The sequence below is a fragment of the Chiroxiphia lanceolata genome, chromosome 11, assembly GCF_009829145.1.
Source record: "Chiroxiphia lanceolata isolate bChiLan1 chromosome 11, bChiLan1.pri, whole genome shotgun sequence".
NCBI classification, from domain to species: Eukaryota; Metazoa; Chordata; class Aves; order Passeriformes; family Pipridae; genus Chiroxiphia; species Chiroxiphia lanceolata.
In genome coordinates this window covers 7628652-7651480 of record NC_045647.1, presented here as the reverse complement: position 1 = coordinate 7651480, position 22829 = coordinate 7628652, and the positions used below count along the sequence as shown (strand labels likewise).

Sequence of the window (22829 nt, the reverse complement as noted above, 5' to 3'; positions counted from 1 at the left end):
TATGTGCAACTAAAACTGTATCTTTCCATATTGCTCATGAGATAGGCACCAAAAGTTCCCCAGGAAAGCAACAGGATTTCAGTGATAAAATACAAGAGTGAGGGTTGAAATGCTGCAAAGCATTGAGATTTTCATGTGGAATTCAAATTAGATTTAAAGACCTACACATAAAATCAAATTCTAGAGGCTGCATTGTGTTTCCAGTTAAAAGGAAGAGAAAGAGAGGCATTAACATAGTGCAGGGTCATGCACCAGTTATGTCTTATTAAGTATTCCAGCCTTCCTTAAGATAAGCATCACATATGGGTTCTTTTGCAGCTAGCAGTTCCTTGCTTAAAGAGAGAGAGGTCTGGATAACACCCCTTCTGTCTCCCAAGGCCTCCTGGGCTGATTGACAGGAACATGTACTGAAGGGAACAAATGCTGCTCAGAGAAAAAACAAGACTACTTTCTCCAAAGGGGGTCAGTGGGGTCATTTCTTCGTCATGTCTTTTGCTCATCATCTCTGGTTGAGGGAGAGACAAACAGGAGGAGTGACATCTTCCTTTCCTAATAAGACACAGTCCATGCTGAGAAACTGGTTTTTACATACAGTGGCTTCTGATCCGGTGGAAAAAACCCCAAACATCTGGCTAAGCAATGGAAAAGTCACGCCAACAACTATATTTTCAGTGAAAGAAGAGAATTACCAGTCCTTAAATAAAGGGGTTAAGGTAGATTGGAAATGTCAAGTCACTGATATGATATTTTATAAGGTAACCATGGTTATTTTTTATGCATTCCTTTGCAGCATGAACGCAGATGATGAAGAGTATTCATGGGCCAATTGAAACAAAAATAAAACTGAAGAGATATCCTGATGGTAATTTAAACCTTAGACTGCAGAAATTATTCAGTCCATACAGACAACAAATAGTGTTCAGCTGATACTGCATCACAAAAACCCCTCGCTAATTAGACAAGGGTAAAAACTGGTTTTTACATTTCACAAAGGATGAACATCTTGAAAATCCTCCTGACTTTAGCCCTAATGTATCTGCAGTGATCCATATTGCTGGAGCAGGACAGATCTGGCCTCATGCATGACATTGTGCTGTGGCCTCTGGATAAAGCACAACTGTTTCTACTTTAATTTGTTTAAGCTGCTGAAAACGCAGAGGACAGGGGTCCTGGTGTGCTGCAGCCCCTCAGTGCAGGCAAGCCAGGGGGTCAGTAATGGTCTGGATGCTCTGGTTTGCTCTACTGCTGCTTCTCGAGATCATTTGACATGCTCTTCTATGAGACTAATGAGCTCTCTTGGTCACTCTTACCTCGCTGGCAAGTGGTGTCACCTCTTACAGCGGGGGCACGGGAGCAGCACAGCACATTGGAAGAAAGGGATGGGTGCCCAGTTGTGACAAAGTATAGAATCCTAAAATAAGGCTTCAGCTCTGAGGAGTTCCCATGTATTCCTGCAGCAAATAATGAATTAAATTCATCTCCAGAACCCCTAGGAAGAGGGGCTCTCATCAGCCAAAACGTTTTGCACGGCAGCAGAGTGGGGAAATAAGATGCTGTTCCTCCACTCGAGAACCTGTCTGGATGCTGAAACCATTTTCTGTCCCTTAAATAATATACCATGACAAGCCACTGCTTGTTTGGTGGAACAAGTGACATTTGGCTAGGCTGCAGAGAGGCATCCACACCCCTAATCCCAGAGGGAAGGCTGGCAGGAGGTAGCGTGGGAAGGATTCAGTGCAGAAGAGTTCTTCAGGCTAATAAACATCTCTGGTTAGTGTTAGAAGAAAACAACTGACTTTTCCTCTGCAATTCTTCACTGTTGTTGCATGACATTATAATTTCTCTACTCTTCGGATGTACACTCTGGCCTGGTTTCTGTAAAGGGACTAAAAACCAGAAGAAGTCCACAGTAGGGCCAGAACTGGAAGTTCCTAGTGCACGAAAACATACATCCCCAACTGGCAGCTAACAGGGTTAAAACACCCTCTGATTAAATGAAAGCATCTTTAATTAGTTTAATTGACCATGCCTCAGCCAAGACCATCTGCTCAGCAGCATTTGCCTGCTCTTTGCAGGAGCAATTGATCAGCCATAGCTACAGAATACAGCATTAGGCTACATCAGATTTATTTTGTTTAATAGAAGAGCTAATTTGCTTTAAATTTAATTACAGGGGCCAAGATTGCTCTCTAAGTCCATAATAGCACAGAATATAAGCTGATCCTACAGCTAATGGATGCACACATAGGTCCATACCTATCTGTGCAAATCAGACAGTGGGTGATGACGGCTCGGGGACAAAGGTCCCACCCTGGCAGAGAGTGATCACTGCACTGTCCTCCCCAGAAGGCAGCAGCACCATGGCACACTGCTGGCAGGGCCACCCTGCTCAGTGCCTCGTCCCCCTCCAACTGGCTGAGCTCTTCCCTGCAGCTCTCGCTGGATGCTGGAGCTGACAGATGTCCCACCTCAACCACCTCTCCTGCTCCTAATTATAGAGACACTAAACAATGCATCACATGCAGGGTCACTGTTTCTGCACCACACAGGACCAATGGGGACAATCGGGGGACCACTCTGTACCTCCCTGGTGACCTCCATCAGCAAACCTCTCTCAAAGGATGTGGCTGGCAGTGGAGGGTCCAGTGGAGCCAGACATCACGCTCACCCCATCCCTGACACTGTGCCACCCCCTCAGTTTCACCGCCCTCCCCTGCCAACATCTTTGTTCAAACATTGCATCCTGAGCAATTCCTCCTCCCCCCCAAAGAAACACGTGTATCTATATTGTGTTATTATGACAGGGAAAATTTCATTCACTTCCCAACGTTTTTTCCTTTCTCAGTTTCCCATCGGGTGCTACATCACGGCTGTCTCTGGGAGATGCTGTGGCTGCCGCTGGCTGCTACAGGAGTAATTACAACCCTGCAGAAGGCTCCGGGCTGCCATTGCTGTTTCCATGGAAATAAACACTGAATTACTGAAAACAGAGCATGATGCTTTATGGCTTTTGATCATCTTGAAACCACTTTCGCCCATTTTTATTGGTGGTGGTTTTGTTTTAAGGGGGTGGGGGAGGATGACGCTCAGAGTGTGGAAATAGGTGGAGCAACCAAAATAGTGAAAGAGGGGAAAAAAAGCTAAGGGGTCTGGTTGATGCCCTGGGGATTTGCAAGGGGGACAGCAGTGCTGGCCAAAGCTGCTGGTTGTCCTTACCACAGGTATCCAGCCCTGGAGACAGGAGCTTGTGGAGGCTTGTTGGTCCTTGTCTGCTGCCTTGCAGCAGCCCCAGATCGACACCACAGTCCCTGCGATGGGCCATTTGCAGGGGCTCCAGGATCCAAGCAAACCTCCTGCCCTTGCAGAGGGGTCACTACAACCAGCATTAGTGCTCAAGTGCCCAGAACTGCAGATGGATGTTTCACAGGCACTGAGCTTCAAGAAGCAGCTAGAATAAAAAGGAATTGCTTTGTGTTCTTTAAAGATGATGAAAAGGGAGCAGATGGGAGGGATCTGATACCAAACCCCTGAGCCTCTGAATTGAAGGGACAGAGATGTGCACAGGTAACTCCACGCTGTGCATGATCCTGGGCTCAATGCTCATTGCAAGGCATGGTTGCGAATTCTTCATCACAACAAACTAAATGAAATATTTGATTTGGGGAGGATACACACTTTTTTACCAAACATTTATCCTGAGGTGACCTTAACCTTCATCTCACCATCGAAACTGTCACAGTGCCTCACAGGACTTCCTGCCCCAAAGCTGGGCTGCAGCTTCCAAGTACCACTGTAGCATCTCTGCAACGGGAGAGGGTTTATGAGGGGTATTTGTGGAGATGACTGCAACTTTCAGCTAAGTCAGCAAAGTCAGCTCATGCCATGTGATTGGCACATGTAGGGTGTGTGATCAATGTGGGGCAGGCACATGACTGTCGCATGTCAGGCATTTGAGGGGGCTCAACACAACACAGCGAGTTGAGAAATGAAGTTTGGTAGAACCACGTGAACTGCAGAGATGAGAGAGGGGCAGAAGGCGAGACACCACCTCAGCAAATCATCCCCAATACTGACTGGAGCTAAAATCAAACAGTCAAGTCAGGACAGAAATCCTAAATATCTTTTCTGCTAACACTTCTGAAACCGAATTTTTTTTGGCAGGGGAACTTTCTGCTTTGTGAGAAGTGTCAGCCTTTGGACACAGCGTCCTAATTCAGCTGCAAAAATAAATGTCAAAACAGTGAATTCTAGTTTTAAGTCAGCTCTGGCTGACAAAATTTGGGTTGAAATGTTTCCTAGCTAAAATCACAGGCCCCCAATACTTGCAAAACAATTCCAACTGCACTGGTGAGTGGTTTTTATGCCTTAACATGAAATAGCCGCCAGACAGCGATGGGACCTGGTGTGGGTTGCAGCCCACATGTGCCACTTCTCTGATGTTTTCCCTTCTATATGGAGGGACAGGAATAGATGCTGAAAAACCATGAGCATTTATTAGTATCACTCAGCAGGTTTGAGATGCATATATTTAGTTACTTGCTTTCAAATCTAAAGTCTAAGGGAATTAGGTATTTTGCACATTTAACAGGCATGCTACAGTGTATGGGGCACTTCAGGTTCAGGAAAGAAGAGAAAGACTGATTGTGAAGTCTGAGAGATCAGACAGTTCTGCAGGGAGAGCCCAGAATTCCACACTTCCTCCAGAGGGGGAGGATGGAAGTGTGCAGCTCATCACAGACATGGTCTGGACATCTGCTCCTGCTGCTGGATTAACTGAACAGCACTGTACTGGCTCCTGCTCTTCTCACTGTAGCTAAAAATGACTTTCAAACACAGCTTGAGATAGAAAAGTAAATCACTGCCCTACGGCTGGGAAAGAACAAGACAGGGAGAACACCACAGCCTGATTTTCAGAGATGCTGTAGCAATTCAGCTGTCACGAAGGTCAGTGGGAAATACAGGGCTTGTGCCCAAGGAAAAGCCAACTGCAGCAAAGACCCAAGTTTGGAATTGCACATCACTTACAAAAAATAGTTCCTCTATGACTCTTCCACAACCACAAGCTAATTACCAAGCAGAAGAGTTAAACTCAAGCTGTGCCAACAGGTTTGGGACCAGGAAGCCAAGACTGGAACATATTTGTCCCTCCACAACACCTCTCGCACATCAGAAGAGCTCCATGCTGGAGCCAGAGATACTCAATTCCCACGCTGACTCCAGTGGAGCAGAAACACCAAGCCACGTGGCGTGTGTTATGCAAAAAGCACAAGACTCTGTGTATTATTTAAAATGTTCTAGTCAGAGACTGTGCTTAACAACACTGTTATCTTCACAACCATTCTGCTACAACACCACTTCCCATCTTTGTTTCCTAAAAGCATTTCCAACTGCATCAATCCCTTTTGCTCTGTTGCAATCTCAGATCCTGCTATATCACTGCAATCACATTAAGAATACACTTATCTCACACCACCTGGGGATATTGTATTAAAAATAAAAATCTCTTTAGAAATCATCCTCCTTCTGCACAAACAAAATATTATCTCAGAGGTGAATGGAAATGTCATCCCAGTGATGCAACCATTATGCAATTAGTGTGATGTAACAGAAGGCCAAATAGAGAAAAGCATCTGCTTCCAGAACACTGGAGAAATTCAAGGAGTGTTTGGGGCTTTCAGCACCATTCCTGGTCATACTTTCGGAGGAAAATAACCAGGCAAAGCCTTCTCATCTCCTCCCTCCTAGCACAGCCTACAGGGCAGTTTCACTCTGCACACCAAGGCAAAGAAGAGTACATCAGGCCACCAGCCCCTCTGCTCTGCAGGAGCAACCAGAGGAGACAATGGACTTTTTGCTTTTCTCAGCACAGGTGACTGACTGATAAACTGCATGAACAGCACAGCCCTGCCACTCTGAAAGGAGTGATGGCATTCAGACAGCCTGCCAGGGAAAAGGCTTTGCTTCCCAATCCCATGCACGGCAGACAAGCCATGGGTCAAAAATAAGTGTAGTTTTTACCAGGCCAAACCACTGCTGGGAAGCTCGTGCTTGCCCCCAGGTTTGTTTGGGAGGTTTGCTCAGTGCCCGTGTACAGCCTGTGGCCAGCACAATGACAGGCTGCCGAGCCAGGGTCCGTGGTGGGCTCTGGCAGGGTTCTGGAAAGATGTAAAGGGAAAAGGAGCAGACACCCGAACCATTGCTCTCTGCACTGATTCTCTGCTCTCCCCTGCAGCTCTGCTGCAGAAAACACGCTGGCCAAGTGGCATGCACCTTTGGCTTCTGCCAGGAACTCCCCACACAAGCTAAGCAAACACAAACATTTATAGGTTGATAGGTTTTCCTTATACCCTATAACAGACTGGCTGCAAGCAATGACTGAGACCATGCAGGAAGGAGGAGAGGTCAACAGCAATTTCAGTGCTTCTTGGCAAGACAGAAGTACAAAGTGGTTGCTGCTGCTCCCCCAAGGGCTGTTGGTGGTCGGAGAGGTCCAGAGACCCCTCTGGTATAGCCCAGATTACATGACCACAGGTAGCACCAAATTAAGGGTCCTCACAGCAATGCCTGCAGTTTTCCCATGTGCTCTCTGCTGCCTTCCCTGCATTACCCAATGGGAGAGGGAGAAGGAGCAGCAGTGACCTGTTCCATGTGGGGCAGGGTCCCACCCCACTGTGCTGGCACCACGGCACTGTAATCACTCACACTGTATCCCAGGAAAACACCAAACATCTGGATGACTGCTGGCCTTGCAGCTTTCTGAGCTTTCTTTTACAAAGGGCTTTCCTTTCTGTTTAGCTAATCCTTGCTATCCAGGTATTAAAAACAGAGTAACTCCCATGCTAATACTCGCTTTCAACAGAAATTACGTCTTTCTGTAAAAGCTTAAATTACAGGTTTACTGCCTCCAAGTATTAGAAGAGACCCAGAATTAAATCCTTCACTTTCAGAGTAAAACTAGGACCTACTGCAGGAAAAAGGTTGCTTGATGCAACAAGGCAATTCATAGGAAGCAGCCTCTGGGTTCACAGTGTCAGCCAGAAAGGCTCTCACAAGCAGAGATCATCCACAAAGCAGGGCAGCTATATTCAAATACTGTTTTCTGCATCAGTGGGAACCACAAAGCAAGAGGTTAGGATCACACACATGCTCATGCAAAGCCACCCTAGCCCTTAGCTGAGCACAGGTCAAGGGAGGATGAGAGACACAGGGCTGGACCTGGTTTAAGTTAAAAAAACCCAAAACACTGCAGAACTGACTCAGCTCTCAATATATCACTGAAAACATAGTTTTGATTTTAAAGAAGCCCTCCAACAGAGGACAGAGGCACGAAATCTGGCTTGTAAACACAATTTATGAGGTCCAATGCAGTTATTGCCATTGGTTTTTTGCTATGAAGACACATTACTCAGGGACATTTATTATCCTCTTCCTATTCTGCCATTAAGGTTCTGAGATGAAGAAGAACAAAATGCAAGATAACTAAGCTCTTTACAGGAGAAAAAACAGATCAAACATAATTCTCTGTGTCATAAAAAGAATTGGAAATGTCTAGACAGAAGACAGACAGAATTGGTCTCAAATGTATTAATTTCAATAAGAAGTTGAAGCCCCGTATTACAGGGAAGAGACTGAGGTCTGCTCCTCCTCCGAAAACTTTCCACAGCATTACCTTACTCTCTCTGTGACTCTGACATCCTCTATCCCGCCTGTGATATTTATATCCCATAGCAGGGGACCGTAATCTGGGTCACCAACAGCCTGGACAGACACCAACAGCCTCAGCAAAAGCTGCTGGAAACACAAGCAGCACTGCAGAGTCTCAGCTCTGCAACTCCGGGGAACTGGCTCTTACTGGGGGAGAAAGAGAGGAATGGGGAAGGTTTTCAAGTGCAAGCAGAGCCACTGTGAGGCCATGGGTGTTTGGGATGCTCTTTCCTTCCAGCACAGGCCTACAGGGATCACGGAGCTCCCTCTATTTAACGTAAAACCTCAATGAGCAAGTTTGCATAAGCCACCCACCCCAGGGGCTCCTGGCTCCAAGTACTGATAAATTATTGCAGGCTGCAAGAAAGTACCTCTGTCATTCAGATTGGTGATATGACAGAGGAAAGGCAAACAAGTCACAGCCAAACAGCCCACTTAGGCACCATCAAAGACCTGCCAACCCAGACACAGAGCTGAGGAATAAAATTTTCCCATCTCAGCAATCCGTTAGAATTTCATGAGAAAACAAGCAAGAGAAAGAGGCCCACTTGGACACCCAGAACAAAACTAGCAGTGCAAAAATCCCACCACAAACCAAACCCCCTTTCCTTGGCGGAAGTTCTCTCAAAATCAGTCTGGTCAGCCCCAAAGTTTCCGGTTCAATAACGCCAGTATTTCCCATTGGCAAGCCTTCCCCCAAGAAACTCTTTTCCATTCCCACCTTACCTGACATGCATTATACAGGAGCTGATGCTCAAATTTCTTGATCCCCAAAATGTTCTGGAACATCTCGTAGAGCTGCTCCTTGCTGAGGATGAGCTCCGAGGCAGCGCTCGCCGTCATCCTGGCCTGTTGCTTCCGAGGATCCTCTTCCCCACGGTAAATAGCATCAAACTTTGCCATCCAAGAGCTCAGGACCGTCTCCTTGCTCAGGCCATCAATTTCTGGCAGGCTGCGCACTCTCTTCTCGATGTGCTTCTTGAAGACCTCCCGGGAGTCATTTGCTGAGCACCCTCCACTCTGCACCATCCTGGCAACGCGGTCACTTTTGAGGAATACCTGCAAAAAAAGGGTGACTTCAGATCGCGTCAGTTAAAAAAATATAAATCCCCTTTAAGTACCACAAAATGTGGTTTCACTGCTGGGAAGCTGCTTATTGGCTGCCAGGGTACTTTACAACTCCTCACTCAACCACCACATGTTGCCAGATCAACCGAGGTTTCAGCTGCACTTTGGGAAGTGTAATGAAATCAGGTGAAGCTTCTGCTTTGCATCCACTAAAATGAAACATTTTGATGCAATTAGGACTTGATGTGATGTTGTGGTCGCGACTCGCCAGATACATAAATGCCCTTTGGGAAAGCAGGATTATATTTTTTTCTCTCAAATGTTTTAATAAAGAAGTTCTTGCACAAGTACATTTACCTAAACAAGTTCTGCCCTGTTAGAGGGAGCAGAGTCATCCTACTCAAGCCAACAGCCCTGCACTGCATTTACCCTGGTAGCCAGGTCCCTGGGAAACCTCTGACCGTGCAAGGACCAGGCTTACATCTTAATTCTATTACACCAGAGGAGATCTTTGCAGACTGTCCTGCTGTCACAGCAATGGCACTGTAATAATTAATTTAATGTTGCCTTTAGGCAAATAACATGTGTCCCCTCACTTCTCCCTTTTCCAACCTGGGCAACCAGCATAGCAAGAGTTAAAATACCCCAGGAAAGGACAAGGACAAATGCACTGATCTTTACAAACCAATGGGAAAACACCAAGGCAGCTCAAAACACTAAAAGGTGTCATGGCCACAGTGGACAAGCCCAAATCTTTTCCTGCTCCATCTCTGTGGAAGCACAGGACAGTTCAGCACAGCTTGAGGCTGCCTGGGAAGGCTTTGCAGAGGTGCAGGGCACTGAAAGCAGGAAGGAGGGAGAGAGGGAGAAGGCATTTGATAAAAATATTCTTCCCACTGCAAAAGCAGCAGAAGGGTCAAAATGTAACAGATTCCCACAGACCAGGAGATGTCCTGGGAGCAACGCAGAAGGGTGAGAGGGGTAGGAGAAATTGTGTTGATTCTTCTCTCCCAAGGCCTGAACACAGGAAAGCAATCAATGGCCAGTAAGAAAACTTTTGTTTTATTAATAGTGCTGAGAACTGATGAATGCAGCAGCCGGCAAAGAAGCTGTACCAGCACAGGGGGGTATCTGTCAGCTCTCAATAATTAAAGAGCTTGTGGATGACCTAAGGACACAATAGATTTATTTTATTTATACCACTCAGCAACGTGGCACTCCAAGTTCCCAGATGCTTTATAGCACAGGCATCTGTCAGCAGTAGTAGTGGGTTTTGCTCAAGGACCAGCCAAAAAATGCTGATGAGGAAGAGCCAGGCTGTTTCCTTCCAATATCACCAAGCTGGGGAGCACTCCCTGCAGACCAGACAGGTAGGATACCACCAACAGCCTCTTCAGCACATGCTGAAATGACACCCAGCATGCACTTTGTTTCCTCGCAGAGCTTAAATAGGAGTGATGACATCCCAGGTGTGTGTGCAGGTGCTTTCAAGTAATAGGTGAGAGCTATCAAGAGCCAAGCTCCTGTTGCAGCTGAGGAAATCAGCAGCACACTGACAGGAGGAAATGGTGGGAGGTCACAGTGAACAGCCCTACTGCAATATCCTGGGCTGCCATGTCCCCTCATCCACTCCAGGAGCCTGGGCCTCACCCCATGTGACAGTGCTAATGACTTTCCACACCTGCCAGCACCAGTGGCTGTTGTTATCCCGTGGTCCTCACCCACACCAGAGGGATGATGGCACTGCAAGCAGTATGATCTGCCTCCCTGTATCCCCTCAGCCCTGATTTATCCTCCCTAGGTGTGGAGCAGCAGCCAGCAGATGAAAGGATGGCTGCAGCTGGCAGAGAGGAGACAGCCACGGGGGGAGCGCCAGTCAGACACAAAGCAGAAGAAGAAGACCATGAAATAGGAAGATAAAAAAAGATAAAAAAATGTGTTTCATCCTGCAGAGCAAGCTGCTCTCTTTAGAAAATACCAGGTGAATCGCCTGGCTGTAGGACTGCCCAGTAGGGCTGTCAGGAGTCAAGAATAGCTGGAACAAAATCCTAGTGTGGGTGCACACACCAACACACACAGAAGAGAACTGACCTCTGGGAGCTGGGTCAGGCAATTCCTGCCATGTCCATAGAAAAGCCCCCCAAGTCATGTGTGGCTCTGTCTCTGCCCACAGCAGAGTGGAAATGGGTCTAATGAAGCATTTCCATAATACCCACAGAAGCAACTGCTGCAGAACGTGCTGGTTGATAGACAAAGCTTTACTCATTAGAAGTAAAAGGACCTGAGAAAAGCTCCCCTGAGTGTGTTGGAGTGTGCTGGGCCTGTCACACGCACACGATCTGCAGCATTCCTGCAGGCACAGCGGTGCTTTGCAGAGCAGCAGCAGATCACTCAATTTTTTCATTTGATAGTAGCCTGTGAACTAGTCTAAGACTGAGAGCCACATGCTTAAGCCCTGACAGTAGAATTAACAGCAGAATGAGGTCATGCAAACATACTCGGGGCAACAGCAAATGAATTTCTGACTTGCAATGTCACCTTTATGTCTTTCTCCAGAAAAAAACCCCAATCGTTCCCTAGGTAATGAACTTATTCTGCACTGTTGGTAAGTGGACCCCTTAGAAACACCATCCATGTCCTGCCAGTTTCAGCTGAGAAAGAACAAAGAAGTGTAAATATTTTCCAAGCCATCACTCAGCTTTGTAAGTCAGAACCTAAAGGCTGATTTTGAGATAGTGCCTATGTAAGGGACAGTTAATTGCACAAAACTGAGATTTGCAGGAGCTGAGATCAGCAGGATCTGCTGCAATTGTGCCTTGGATCAACCAAGGGGAGCACCTCTCTGCAGAGAAGGGAGGGAGAACACTCTCAGCAGGGAACACTGGTCAGGCACTGAGAGGGGGCAGAGGTTTTCTGCAGTGAGACTTTGTCTTGTACCACTGCAGCTGCTGCCAAGGAACAGCCACACAGCCAAGCTCCAGCTGCACACGAGCTGAAAGCACACGGCCGTAAGTTAAAGGAGACCAACAGCTAAAAAGAAGAAAAAAGCAGTTGTCCTAAAGGATACAGAGGGATGCATTATACTTCATGTTGCCTGTTTTAAGCAAGACAGAGCCAGTGCAGGGTTCAGTTAAACTGCATACATGGGTTTGCACACATCTAGTGCTAGTCAACTGCTCTTTTTAAAGTTTGATCACTTGGGGCAATTATATAGCACAGAACTTCTGGGGCTGATCAGGACACACTTTCAGCCAGACACACCAATGAAACAGAGGCGGACTTTGCCTGTTTTTAAGCAGTTTCCCTTTCCTGCCCAATAGTCTTATCTGAACAGATTATGCTGCTCTTGCATCCTAAAACACAGCTCACGCCATCTTGAAAACTTTCTTTGAGAGCATCTGTTCACTGAAGCTGTGATGATCCCTTCGCAATTTCTTTTCTGATAAAAGATGTAAATGACTCTCAGCTTCCTTCCTGTACAGAAAATGATGGAGCAGTAACTATTAGGCTGGTTTAACAGAGTTAATCCACAGATAATTTTTGCTTTCCTTACACAGAAGCAGCTGCTGTCATTTCTTATAGAGTAAAAATTCTCTTCAGTTCTCGTATCAGATTTTGGTCCCCTCTTAGATCCCACTTCCCAAGAAATATTTTATGTAGACAATTCAAAATCTTCACCTGTTATGACAGAATAGCTCTAGGGAGAAAGAGAAATGGTTTGCAGAAAGGCTAGCAAAAAAAACCCACGAGCAACACTCCTCATACAAATCACAAGCACCGATTTCCTTCAAAAACAGAAGCTCTTTCCTTCTGAGAAGAGATATAAAAGGCAGCATTATGGGCTGCATACAAAGAGGTGCAAAAAGACAGACATGCATAATTATTCTTTTGCACAATTATGAATGACGCTTCACGTTCTTTGGTATCATCTAGCTTTGTAGATGCATATCCTCCTCCCTCCCCCTTTGCTTTACAGCACTTGTCATGCCAAAGAGAAAAGACATGACTCTTGCTGAAAATCCCAAAGTCAATTAGAACACAATGCAAGAGCTTCTGCAAGAACTGAATGTGCTGCCCAGATTTCTCCTGGTATTTTTCATGGGGACCATGTGACATCGATTTTATACTGTGCCATATTCACTGCTTTAGAGTACACTGTTTAAAATATCAGGAGGATATTTTTCAGCTTAAAGGAAGGGTGGTCTTCCCTATAATCAAAGCTATAGGATACACCATGATGTAGGGGTTGCCACGGTTGCTCTGTGGTTTATGTTCAAACTCTGAACCTCCCAAACCTTGTGATGTACCAGACATCAGACAGAAGATACCTTGCACTTGTCTTAGCTTTGTGCTGCTTGAAAATGGACAATCTATTAAATCAGAATTCAACCACATCTGTGAATAGGGATAAGAACAGGGTTCTGTAAGAATATTACATTGTCTCTCCTTACCTCATAGTAGCTCTGGACAGCATTTATAAATGCTTCATCTGCCACAATCTGGGTTTCTCCATTGAGAAAGGCCTGGAAACGATCTTTGATTGTCTGGAGCTGCTGCTTGCTTATCTGTAAAAATGCCAAAAGTATAAAATTAGTCAAAAAAGGTTTATGTATGAAAAAAAACCCACTAATTGTTCTGCAGTATCTTATTGGGGTGCTTATGATGAGTATTTCTGCTCTCCTTTGAGGACAGCAGCCACACGTGGATACAAACACACATTCTGCACCCTGATAAGTTCATTTAGGCATCATGAGCACCTAAAGTCACCCTGAACATCATTTCTAAACAACTCTGCTGCCACAAAACGCACACAAGACTTTCACAACTTCAGGTATACCCAATTCACAAGCAAACTGCTGTGTGCGCGCCTGGAAGAGCCTGTTTCAGGGCAGCCCCTTCCCCACTCAGCTTCCCCTGCCCTTCAGAAGCTGAGGTTTCATTCAGAACGGGAAGCCTTGTGAGCTGGCTGCTGAAGGTGGCACTCATCAGCACTCTGGGGCCTTGGTTCTTCCTTGCTTGTTGGTTTTTTTTTTTGTCCTTGCTTATTTATTTCTTTTGGCTTGTCACATATAAAACACCAGTCAGGAGCAGTGGTGAAAGAATTTAATGTAAAAAAAAAAAATCATGTGAGGAGGGTAAACCTGTTGTCCTTATCCTAGCAAGGACTTTGCTGTCTCTTTGCTGCACAAAACAGTTTCTGTCCACCATACAGCTGGTATAACTTACAAGACAGTTCTAATTTTGTCACAATGACATCAATAGGAAGTTTACAAGGGTTTATTTCAGCCTTATAAGAAAACATGCTATTACTTTCTCAATTTATCTGTCAGTTTAAAAACAGGCATAGCTAAACCCCCACCTCTGCAGCTTACAGAGCAAAGTCACAGCAGGTACATAAGTCGTGTACCAAAAATGCCAGCCTAACATCTTAAAATGCAGATAACACTCATGCTGAAGGGCTGCAGGGATTTAAATGTAGCTGTGCCTGGTTTACCATGGGGCTACTTCAAGTTTGAGGATTAGGCAGAAGGAAGCAAACAAGATGTATATATGGCAACTACAGACTTAAAGGAAAAAGAGGGCAGTAAGAATTAGGACTAGAGACCAAAAGGTCTAGAGAAGAGTGCCTTTTCCTCACTCGTATGCAAGCAGAAGAAACCAGCCCATTAGAATGGAAGAGAAAGATAAAATTAATGGCTCTAAGTGTCTAAATGGCTTTGAATAAAGTATCAAAAACTGCAGAGATTCAAACAACTAGGGCATAATGAGGCCTGGTAAACACAGCTAGTGATAAAAAGCAGGAGAGGGACCACTTGGAAAATGCAATGATAAATATCACTACATCTACACAATGTGCTATGCGGGACTGTGGTAACGAACATCATGAATACCGGTAATTAATTCTGGAACACCATGCTGAGAGGGGTTAGTGAGCAATAGCAATTTGATGTGATAATCTGGGATTAGTTTATCCTGGTGCTTATGGAGAGGTGTTCATCAAAGTGACATAAAGTGAGACTCAATATGCTCTGCTTCAGAAAACATGGAGCAGCCTTCACCGCCCCTGTGGGTGCTGGAAAGACGAGTCATTCCCGCCCCCAAAGCCACAGCCCAGACTTCAGAGGGTCTGACACATGCAACAAGGCTCAACATCACAGGGCTGGAGTAAGGACTGTCCCCTAACCTGATCCACCTAAGCCTTTGGCAATGAGCCCAGTGGAAAAGCACTGCCAAAAGCTCATGGCTTTTAGACTGGTGGGATCTAATGTTTGGCCCTAAGAGTCTATCTGCCATGTCAGGCACCTAAGCCCCTTTGTGGTGTTTGCCAACAGCACCCTAGACATCCCGAGCCCTTCAGCAACAGGCACAATACGAGACATAAAGCAGGCTCCAAACCTATCTGAGCTGATGGAACTGAAAAGAAAACTGGGTCAGCAATAAGAGGAGCCAGAGACAATGTAGTGATCAAGTGGGAGACACCTGTGGGAAGGTGCTAGGTCTGTTTTTATTAAGCATTTAATTATCTGGAAGAAGAGAAAAGTAAGATGTTAATTAAATGTATTGATGATTTTGTATTAGCAAACATCGTGAATGTCAGGCAGAAATGACAGGGCAACAGAGGCCATAAGAAACCAAGGAAAGAAAGAGGAAAACTACAGGTGACCTTGAAATCAGGGTGCTGAGGCACAAGGAAAGACATACTAAGAGCACAGATACTCTCAGCCAAGAGGCTTTTCATTTGGGATTTTAACAACATGCATGACTTTTTTTTTTTTTTTTTTGCGCCCAGGTTTTTTCTTAGGACAATGAAGTCCTTGCTTGTTCAATTCCTATAATGCTATCTAGCAGCAGTATTTTATGCTCCTTCCCCAGTATTGAATGGGCTACCTTCAAAACAAATGATGCTCCTTGAAATTCCTAGAAATTCCCAATACGCAGCTCACACGCAAGCCCCTGAGGGCTGTGGAAATGAATCATCAGATTTGTCTCTACTGGAGTGGCAGTTGCCTCCTCCTCAGCCAAGCTCTATGCCAGTATTTTCCCCATCCAGGGAAAAGGAGATCCTCTCTGATCACACCAGGCTGCAGCACAGTCCAGTCCTCAGCTAATAGGACCTTCAGTCTCCCATCCCTTCAGACTATGAAACAGCACTGGTGTATTGATCTGTGTCTGTGTCATTGATATGGATGTTACCAGGGAGGCAGTCAATCAATCTGAGCCAAAATCAAACTGCATTCATATCAAATTTAGCTTCTGCAGCACAGCAGCACATGCCAGGTGCAGAAAGGCAGCACCAGAAGGTCAGACCTGCAGGTCAGTGAAACGTGCCCCAACGTGTTCCACCTCCCATTTCATGCCTCTTCCCTTCCCTATCAGGCACCACAGGCATTGCTGCCAAATCCCAGCAACGCTCCTGGGGCAGCCAGGAGATAGCATCTCCCAGCAGAGGCTGAAGTAGGACAGGGGAGCAGCCTCAGCCCCAGCATCACACTCCAGAGCCCTGAGGCAGGACCAAGGGATGCCACCAATCCAGCCACAGGCTTAAAAGAGCACGTGCCCTGAACACTCAACTGGAAGCTTAAGTGCTTTAAATGCAGGGGTGTTATTTTATCTCTCGCTATTAGAGGCAGCAATGATCAGCTAGAAATCCATATAAAGCAAGCCAACAGCTTCTGCAGATCCAGTAAGGCCACTAAGGGGTCAATACAAACCACTTCTCAGTTACCTGCCGTAGTGTGCTCACAAATAGCAGGAAAAAACAGAATTACTTCCCCTTGGGAGCACATCAGTACAACATCACAGCCATTGCACCAGCTGTGGCAGGAGGTGAAACCTTGTTAGGCTGCAAGCCCAGCAGGTGTGAGGCCGGTGGGGGCAGAGCCTCGCTGCCCCTCATGCAAACAGAAATCCAGATGCCACTGCACAGGAGAGGAGAGCTGGGAGTAAGCAGGAACACTGTGGTGGATGGAAGAGGTTTATGCAATTTACCTTCCCTCACTTTTCCAAACCTCTCTGACTTCCCCACAACTACTTTCCATGTGTGACAGCCATTAAAGAACTAACAGTCATTTCTGCATTCAATAGGGACCGCAGAATACAGTGAACTCTCAAGTTAATACTGCCGTTTACTTATGCAGCAAAGTGTTTCCCATGTCTAAAGCATGGCAGTATTTAGTTGCCAGATATACACATGTATATTAACAAATGTAATCAATTGAAGCAGTACTGATGAACTCCTGGCACACATATCAGGCATGGAGCTTTGGGCTGGCATCCCCAGTGGACTGCATGGCTTTTTATAAGAAGCTTGGCAGATGTTGTCTACATTACGGACTAAAGTGTGGGGAAGAGTTCACCAGTGACTAGGTCTGGGCACTCAAATGATTCCTGTCTTCTTGCTCTAACTTTTTTAAAGAGAAAACATATGCCCAGCACAATCTAGTGACTCAGAAACTGACTGGAGAACCACTGGTCACAATAAAATCACAGAGGCAACTGACTGAATTCACTTGATGCAGATCTCAGCAAACAGCACACCAGCCTCCACAGCACAAATGAACCAGCAGCTTTCTTACTCCATGTTATTTTTACACACACTCAACCTGACTCGGAGCCAAACCCAAACCTGAATGCATGGAAACACGCCACCTTCTCCAGAGTTGTCCCAGCCAGCGAACAGCTGGCACATCTCTGTGCATCATCTCCAGCCTCCTTCACCTATACCAGAGAAGCACAAGCATTGCAAAGAGGAGAGGTTTGCCACAGAAAAGTTCCCTGAAAGAAGTTATACACTCACTAATCCACCCTCTCTCCAGAATGCTTTGCTGATCTGAACATGCAGGAATAAATACAGCACTGAGATGGGCCCAGAGGCTGTGGCATCTCCAGTCTTGCAAATTTCCACAACCTGACTGCATGAAAATTATCTGGTTTGGGAGGGAGCCTTGATTTGAGCAAGGAAATTGAGCCAGAGACCTCCAGAAGTCCCTTGCATTATGCTATGGCAGTACCATATCCAATAGATTTGGAAGGAGAAACCATCCTAGATTGTAGATTGCTGAATTTGTCAGTGGCAGGCTGTGGAATAACCCATCCACAGCTGTACGGGTACTCAAATCAGCTAATAAAGGCATGCCCATCAATGTGACAACTGCTGGAATTGCTATAGAAGGAGGTTAAGTGAAAGGCACTCCTGCAGTAGAGAGGTGACCCCCTGTACAGCCACACTTGAACACCTCTGACCGAGGACTGTGAGTTTTGATGCACTGATGTCTCATGGTGCCCTTGCACTCTGTGCATCCCACTGGAAGGGTCTGTCCTGCAGCCAGGATGTGAGGATCTACTGCAACACTGCACACTGGTCCCTGATGGCTCAGCCCATCAGCATCACTCGTGTCTTGAAGGAATCACTTCAGCAGGTGACTATAGGTCACCAACTTCCCAGGGGAAGCACCTCTGCCTTTCATCCAGAGAGCCCAGGAGCAGACAACCAAGAGCAGCACTGAGCTTTCTCTTTGGGGCACCTGCTGCTCAGGGACCACTGCAGGAAGGAAAGAAGGAATATTTAACTAGTCACTGTGCTGTTGCTCTGGGTTTGGTTTCGTAACATCTAATAAATATTTTATTACTCCTCAGCATCAGATGATTTAGGAAAAAGCTAAACCAACCGAATGAGCATCCCTCATCATCGCTGCTTGCACAGTCAGAAAACCACACATGACATGGGTGATGTGGAAGGGACAATGTGGAGGTGTGGAGGGGCCAGAGCAGCTGAGCACTGGACTTGAGAGAGAGGCCAGAGACCCCAGCAACAGGCATGAGGCTAGAAAAATCCCTATCAGGTTATTTTGCACTGGGAAAACGCATCAGGTTTTCCCTGTGACAATGTTGCTTTCCCCCCTGCAAAAGAGAGGACCACAGCAGGGGTGACTCACACCCCTAGCTTTTAACTGCCAACTCTCCCGGGCAGATGTGGCTGCTCTGCAAACAGCTGAACGCTGCTGGCTTTTCAGTGCTCACATCCCCAACCAGCATTAACTGCCAGTCCTGGGTAACTCTCCCCAGCCACCAAAGAAAAAGTTACAGCTCCGGCCATCAGCCCAGTACCACTCTCTCCTCTCTCAGAAGAGAGGCCCAGTTGATTTGTTGCAGAGAAAATGACTGTGCCATCATCGTGCCTGGGTTTACACTCACGGGGCAGCCAAGGGCACACACAACCCCTTCTCTGTCTGCAGCAGCTCATGTCCTGCCTGCTCAGCCCAACTGCAGTGTTGGGGATGGGTCAGAGCAATGAGGATACTTCAGGAGCAACACTCCTACAGAGCCACCTGCCCTGTGCTCAGAGATCAGGCTGGATTTGGGCACAAATAATGCAAACAGTTCCTGGGTCCCTACTCACCAGCCTAGCACTGATTTGGAGGTCAGAGACTGAACCAACCTTTCACTCAAGCAGCCCGAGAATACAAGAATAATGTTTCCTGACCAAAGGGCAAACATTTGCATCAGCAACATGATCAAAGGGGTGAGGAAAACCACCAGAGCTGCTTGCAGAGGAAGGAAGGCCCTTCCTCAGCCCAGCCACAGAGCTACCACCCAGCTGTGCTCCACCCCAGCACCAGCTCCAATCTCTGCCAGGACCTCTCACTACTTCTGTTATTATAAGCAAATTCCAGCAGCTTTCAGCATGACCAGTGAGTGTTAAATGATTTTGGCACTTGCTGGAACATTTCTTCTTTAAAGAGGCTCAAGTATTGCTGGGTAAGTAATGGGAAGGTAAAACATCAATCCCTTTGGTTAAGCCAGCAGCAGGCAGAGAGGCTCTAGATCAAGCAGAGCAGATCTGGTCTTTCCACTGTCCCAGACTACATCCAGTAGCAGATTTATCGAAGAGACAAAGCACAGGCTCCGAGTCGCTCTCTCTGAAATACGTGAATGTGCTTTTTTATCCTCTGAAATGCTGAGTATTTCTTTTCTATGATTCACTCTGCCAGCTAGGCACACTTCTTTGACCTACATGAAAGACCTAAAACGTTATTAAGGCTTCTCCTACTTTCTGAAATGCTGCGATGCACAGTGCTAAAAAAGGAAAGCAAAGCCAGGATTTGGGACTGGGGCTTGCCATGATGACTTTCCCCTTGTGCTTTCCAAGCTACACATTCCTCTTGCAACCTGCCACCACAGGACAAGCCTAGATGCAGACATATCTAAAGACACCTTGCCATTGCCTGCTTCACTTGATACCTCTGTTTGTACCAGGTGTGTCCATCTGATGCTCACATGCCAACCTGGCTTCTCCCCGCTGCAAAGGGTCCTCTTTTCCATTAGTATCATAAAATCACAGAATGGTTTGGGTTGGAAGAGACCTTCAAGATCATCTAGTTCCAACCCCTCTGCTATGGGGAGGGATACCTTCCACTAGACCAGGTTGTTCTGCTGTGGTTCCAATCAGGAACTTCTGTTTCTGTCTACAAGTTTCCTTGTGCTGTGTGTCTTTCTCCTCCCAGCTGGTCCCTCCTCTGCAGCTGATGTGCAAGTGAGTAACCCCAAGATGGAGCCACCTGACAAGAGCACAGAAAACCTGGAACTTCTCCCAACTTTGATCTTATTTTACCTAAGCAAGCCATTAGCAAAGTGAGTTTTGCAACAGATCCAACAGACTAAGCCAGCCCTGCCGGGTATCTTTCTGTGTATGATCAAACAGATACAGGCCCCTATTTTTTTCCCTGATTAATAAAAATATGACTTTGATCTCAGAAGAATAGAGAAGGCAGCACAAACCAGAAGCAAGAAATAGCAATGATGAAATACTAGGCCAGTGACTGAGGATGGGCTGAGGGGTGATTCCTGCTCTAAGAAACCTCACTGGTGACTTCTGCTGTGCCGGAAACCTCGCCTGGTGAGCTCTGCTGGGTAAAACACATCATCGTGATGTGGCAGCTTTAGCAGAAAGCCCAGTGTCATTCTGCCTGTGGTAAAAGTGCAGCTGCTCTGTTAATAAAACAGAAAAAACAAACCCATAAAAATACCAGCAGAAATACAACTAGGAAATAAAACCAGGAGACAGATAGAATGGAGGCTGTCTAGGATGGGCAGGAGTGACAAGCAAAGCCTTCCAACACTGGGTGCCCCTCTGGGTGCCCCAAAGGCAGAAAACAAATCCCTTTACTCCCCTGAGGTCTCCTCCAGGCTGGACTGTGCAGCTGGATTCTCTACTTCTCCTCTCTAGCCTTTCCTTTCTCCCTCCCAGTGCCAGCCCCTGTCTAATTAACCTCAAGTCTTGAAGGCCACTAGCACAATCCCTTACACAGCATCCTCCAGCAAACCCTGCTAGCAAGGGCCTGGCCAGAGGGGCAGGTTGAGACATGGTTGCTATGACTGGCATAGGAACTCACTGTAAATGCAACAGAAATTGCTTGGCTTGCCCTTTTACTCCAAAAGTGCAGTACCTATGGTATGTACAGTCCATTGCTGCTCTGAGACCTCAGAAAACACTTAACCCGGGAAAAAGGATCAAAGGAAGATTCTCCTTTTCCTCTGGGGCTGTACAGGCAGTCTTGGAAAATAACATTTTCACTCCTCTTTTTCTCTTGGATGGAAAATAACACATGGTCTGTTCAAGCCTGTGAGTGTTGATGTGACACAGCTACTGAGACACTACCTTGCACACTGTCATGCTGCAAGACCACAGTGTGCTGCAGTGGAAGGGAATGGTGGGGAGCTGGAGAACATCACAGGTCCTTTTCCTTGACATGCCCATGTGGTGTCCTTTGGAAAAGTTAGAAACAGGTTGGGCTATGAACCTACTAGAATTCATATTTATTTCAGAATATTCTGAGGACAACTTCCAGAACTTGGATGTTCACAGCCTGACGGACAAGAAAAGTAAAAAAGTCAGTTTGGGATATGGATGCTGCACATTTATTGCCTAGTGGCTGCAAAGCCCAAAGTCTTCTGCTCTGTCACCAAGACAGGCATGTAAAATCTCTCATTCAATCAACTGCAATAGACAGTTGATACTGTACTTATTTAATAATAAAAACATTTTGTGCAAAGTTTCCTACAAGTGCTACAAAGGAGCATTCCCAAACAATGCCCAGGTACCCAAAAGAAAGAATTGTATATAAGTGAATGGTTTTACACTGCTCATCAATATAGCCAGAACACCCTTGATGAGGGACACCCTGCCAGCCAGCCCCTCCTGAGGAGTAATTAACAGCACAGAACCTCTTCCCACCATCCAGGCCAGTGTTATTTGGACAGTTTAGCACTCTGAAGATAAGTAACCCATATTGCTGCTGATACTACCCGAGAGTCTCCATTCTTGGACTAATTTAGAGGCTCGGAAAGGCCTGATATATCCTATGTTTGGAGATCCCAGGCACAGCCTAAAGACAGCTAAATATCCATAAACTAACTGATCCACAAATGTGGGTGAGGGATGGGGTGGGAACACAAAGTGGTCTATGCTGGTGGGTCCCCCACAGAGGAGGCAGCGTCCCAGGACCCAGGCAAGTCCTCACACTCCAGCAGCCCAGTCATCTGATTCCTCTGTGCTGCATCTCCTGCTTGTGAGGGAGAATAACAGCACTTCACTTCTCTCCAGAAGTGGCTACACACATGAAAAGATTGAGAGGACTGAGAGCACCTCACAGACTCAGATGGTGGGTATCCAAGAAGAAAAGCAAGCTACTTTTAAAGAGACACTTTTAAATCACTATTTGAACTATTTCCACTTCATTCCTACTCCAGGCAGACCTTACATAGTAGAAAAGCTAATCATCCTTCCTGGTTAATGTATACAGCGGCTCATGCTGACTTGAAAACACTGAACAACGAGAGCTACAGATCTCCTACCAACACTTCAGATGTCCAAACAAGAAACCCAGTCTTGTCTCTACTTTTTTTTTTTTTTTAAAAGCAGGACATCCACCATCACTGGAGTTATTTTTGCACCATTTTCATTACCAAACTCTGCCTCTCCTCCATGTCACAAGCTATTTTAAAAACAGTTCTTACTGAGCTGAAGTGGCAGACAAATGGAGGCTCAAGGACTCCTG

At 46.2% G+C, this 22829-nt stretch overlaps 1 protein-coding gene across 1 annotated transcript in view; it reads right to left on the bottom strand.

Moving 5' to 3' along the window:
- Positions 1-22829, bottom strand: part of CADPS (calcium dependent secretion activator) — a 211082-nt gene that overhangs the window by 156521 nt on the left and 31732 nt on the right. Inside the window, 2 exon segments of the mRNA XM_032699168.1 lie at positions 8431-8763; positions 13224-13337. Coding sequence (XP_032555059.1) covers positions 8431-8763; positions 13224-13337 — 447 coding nt within the window.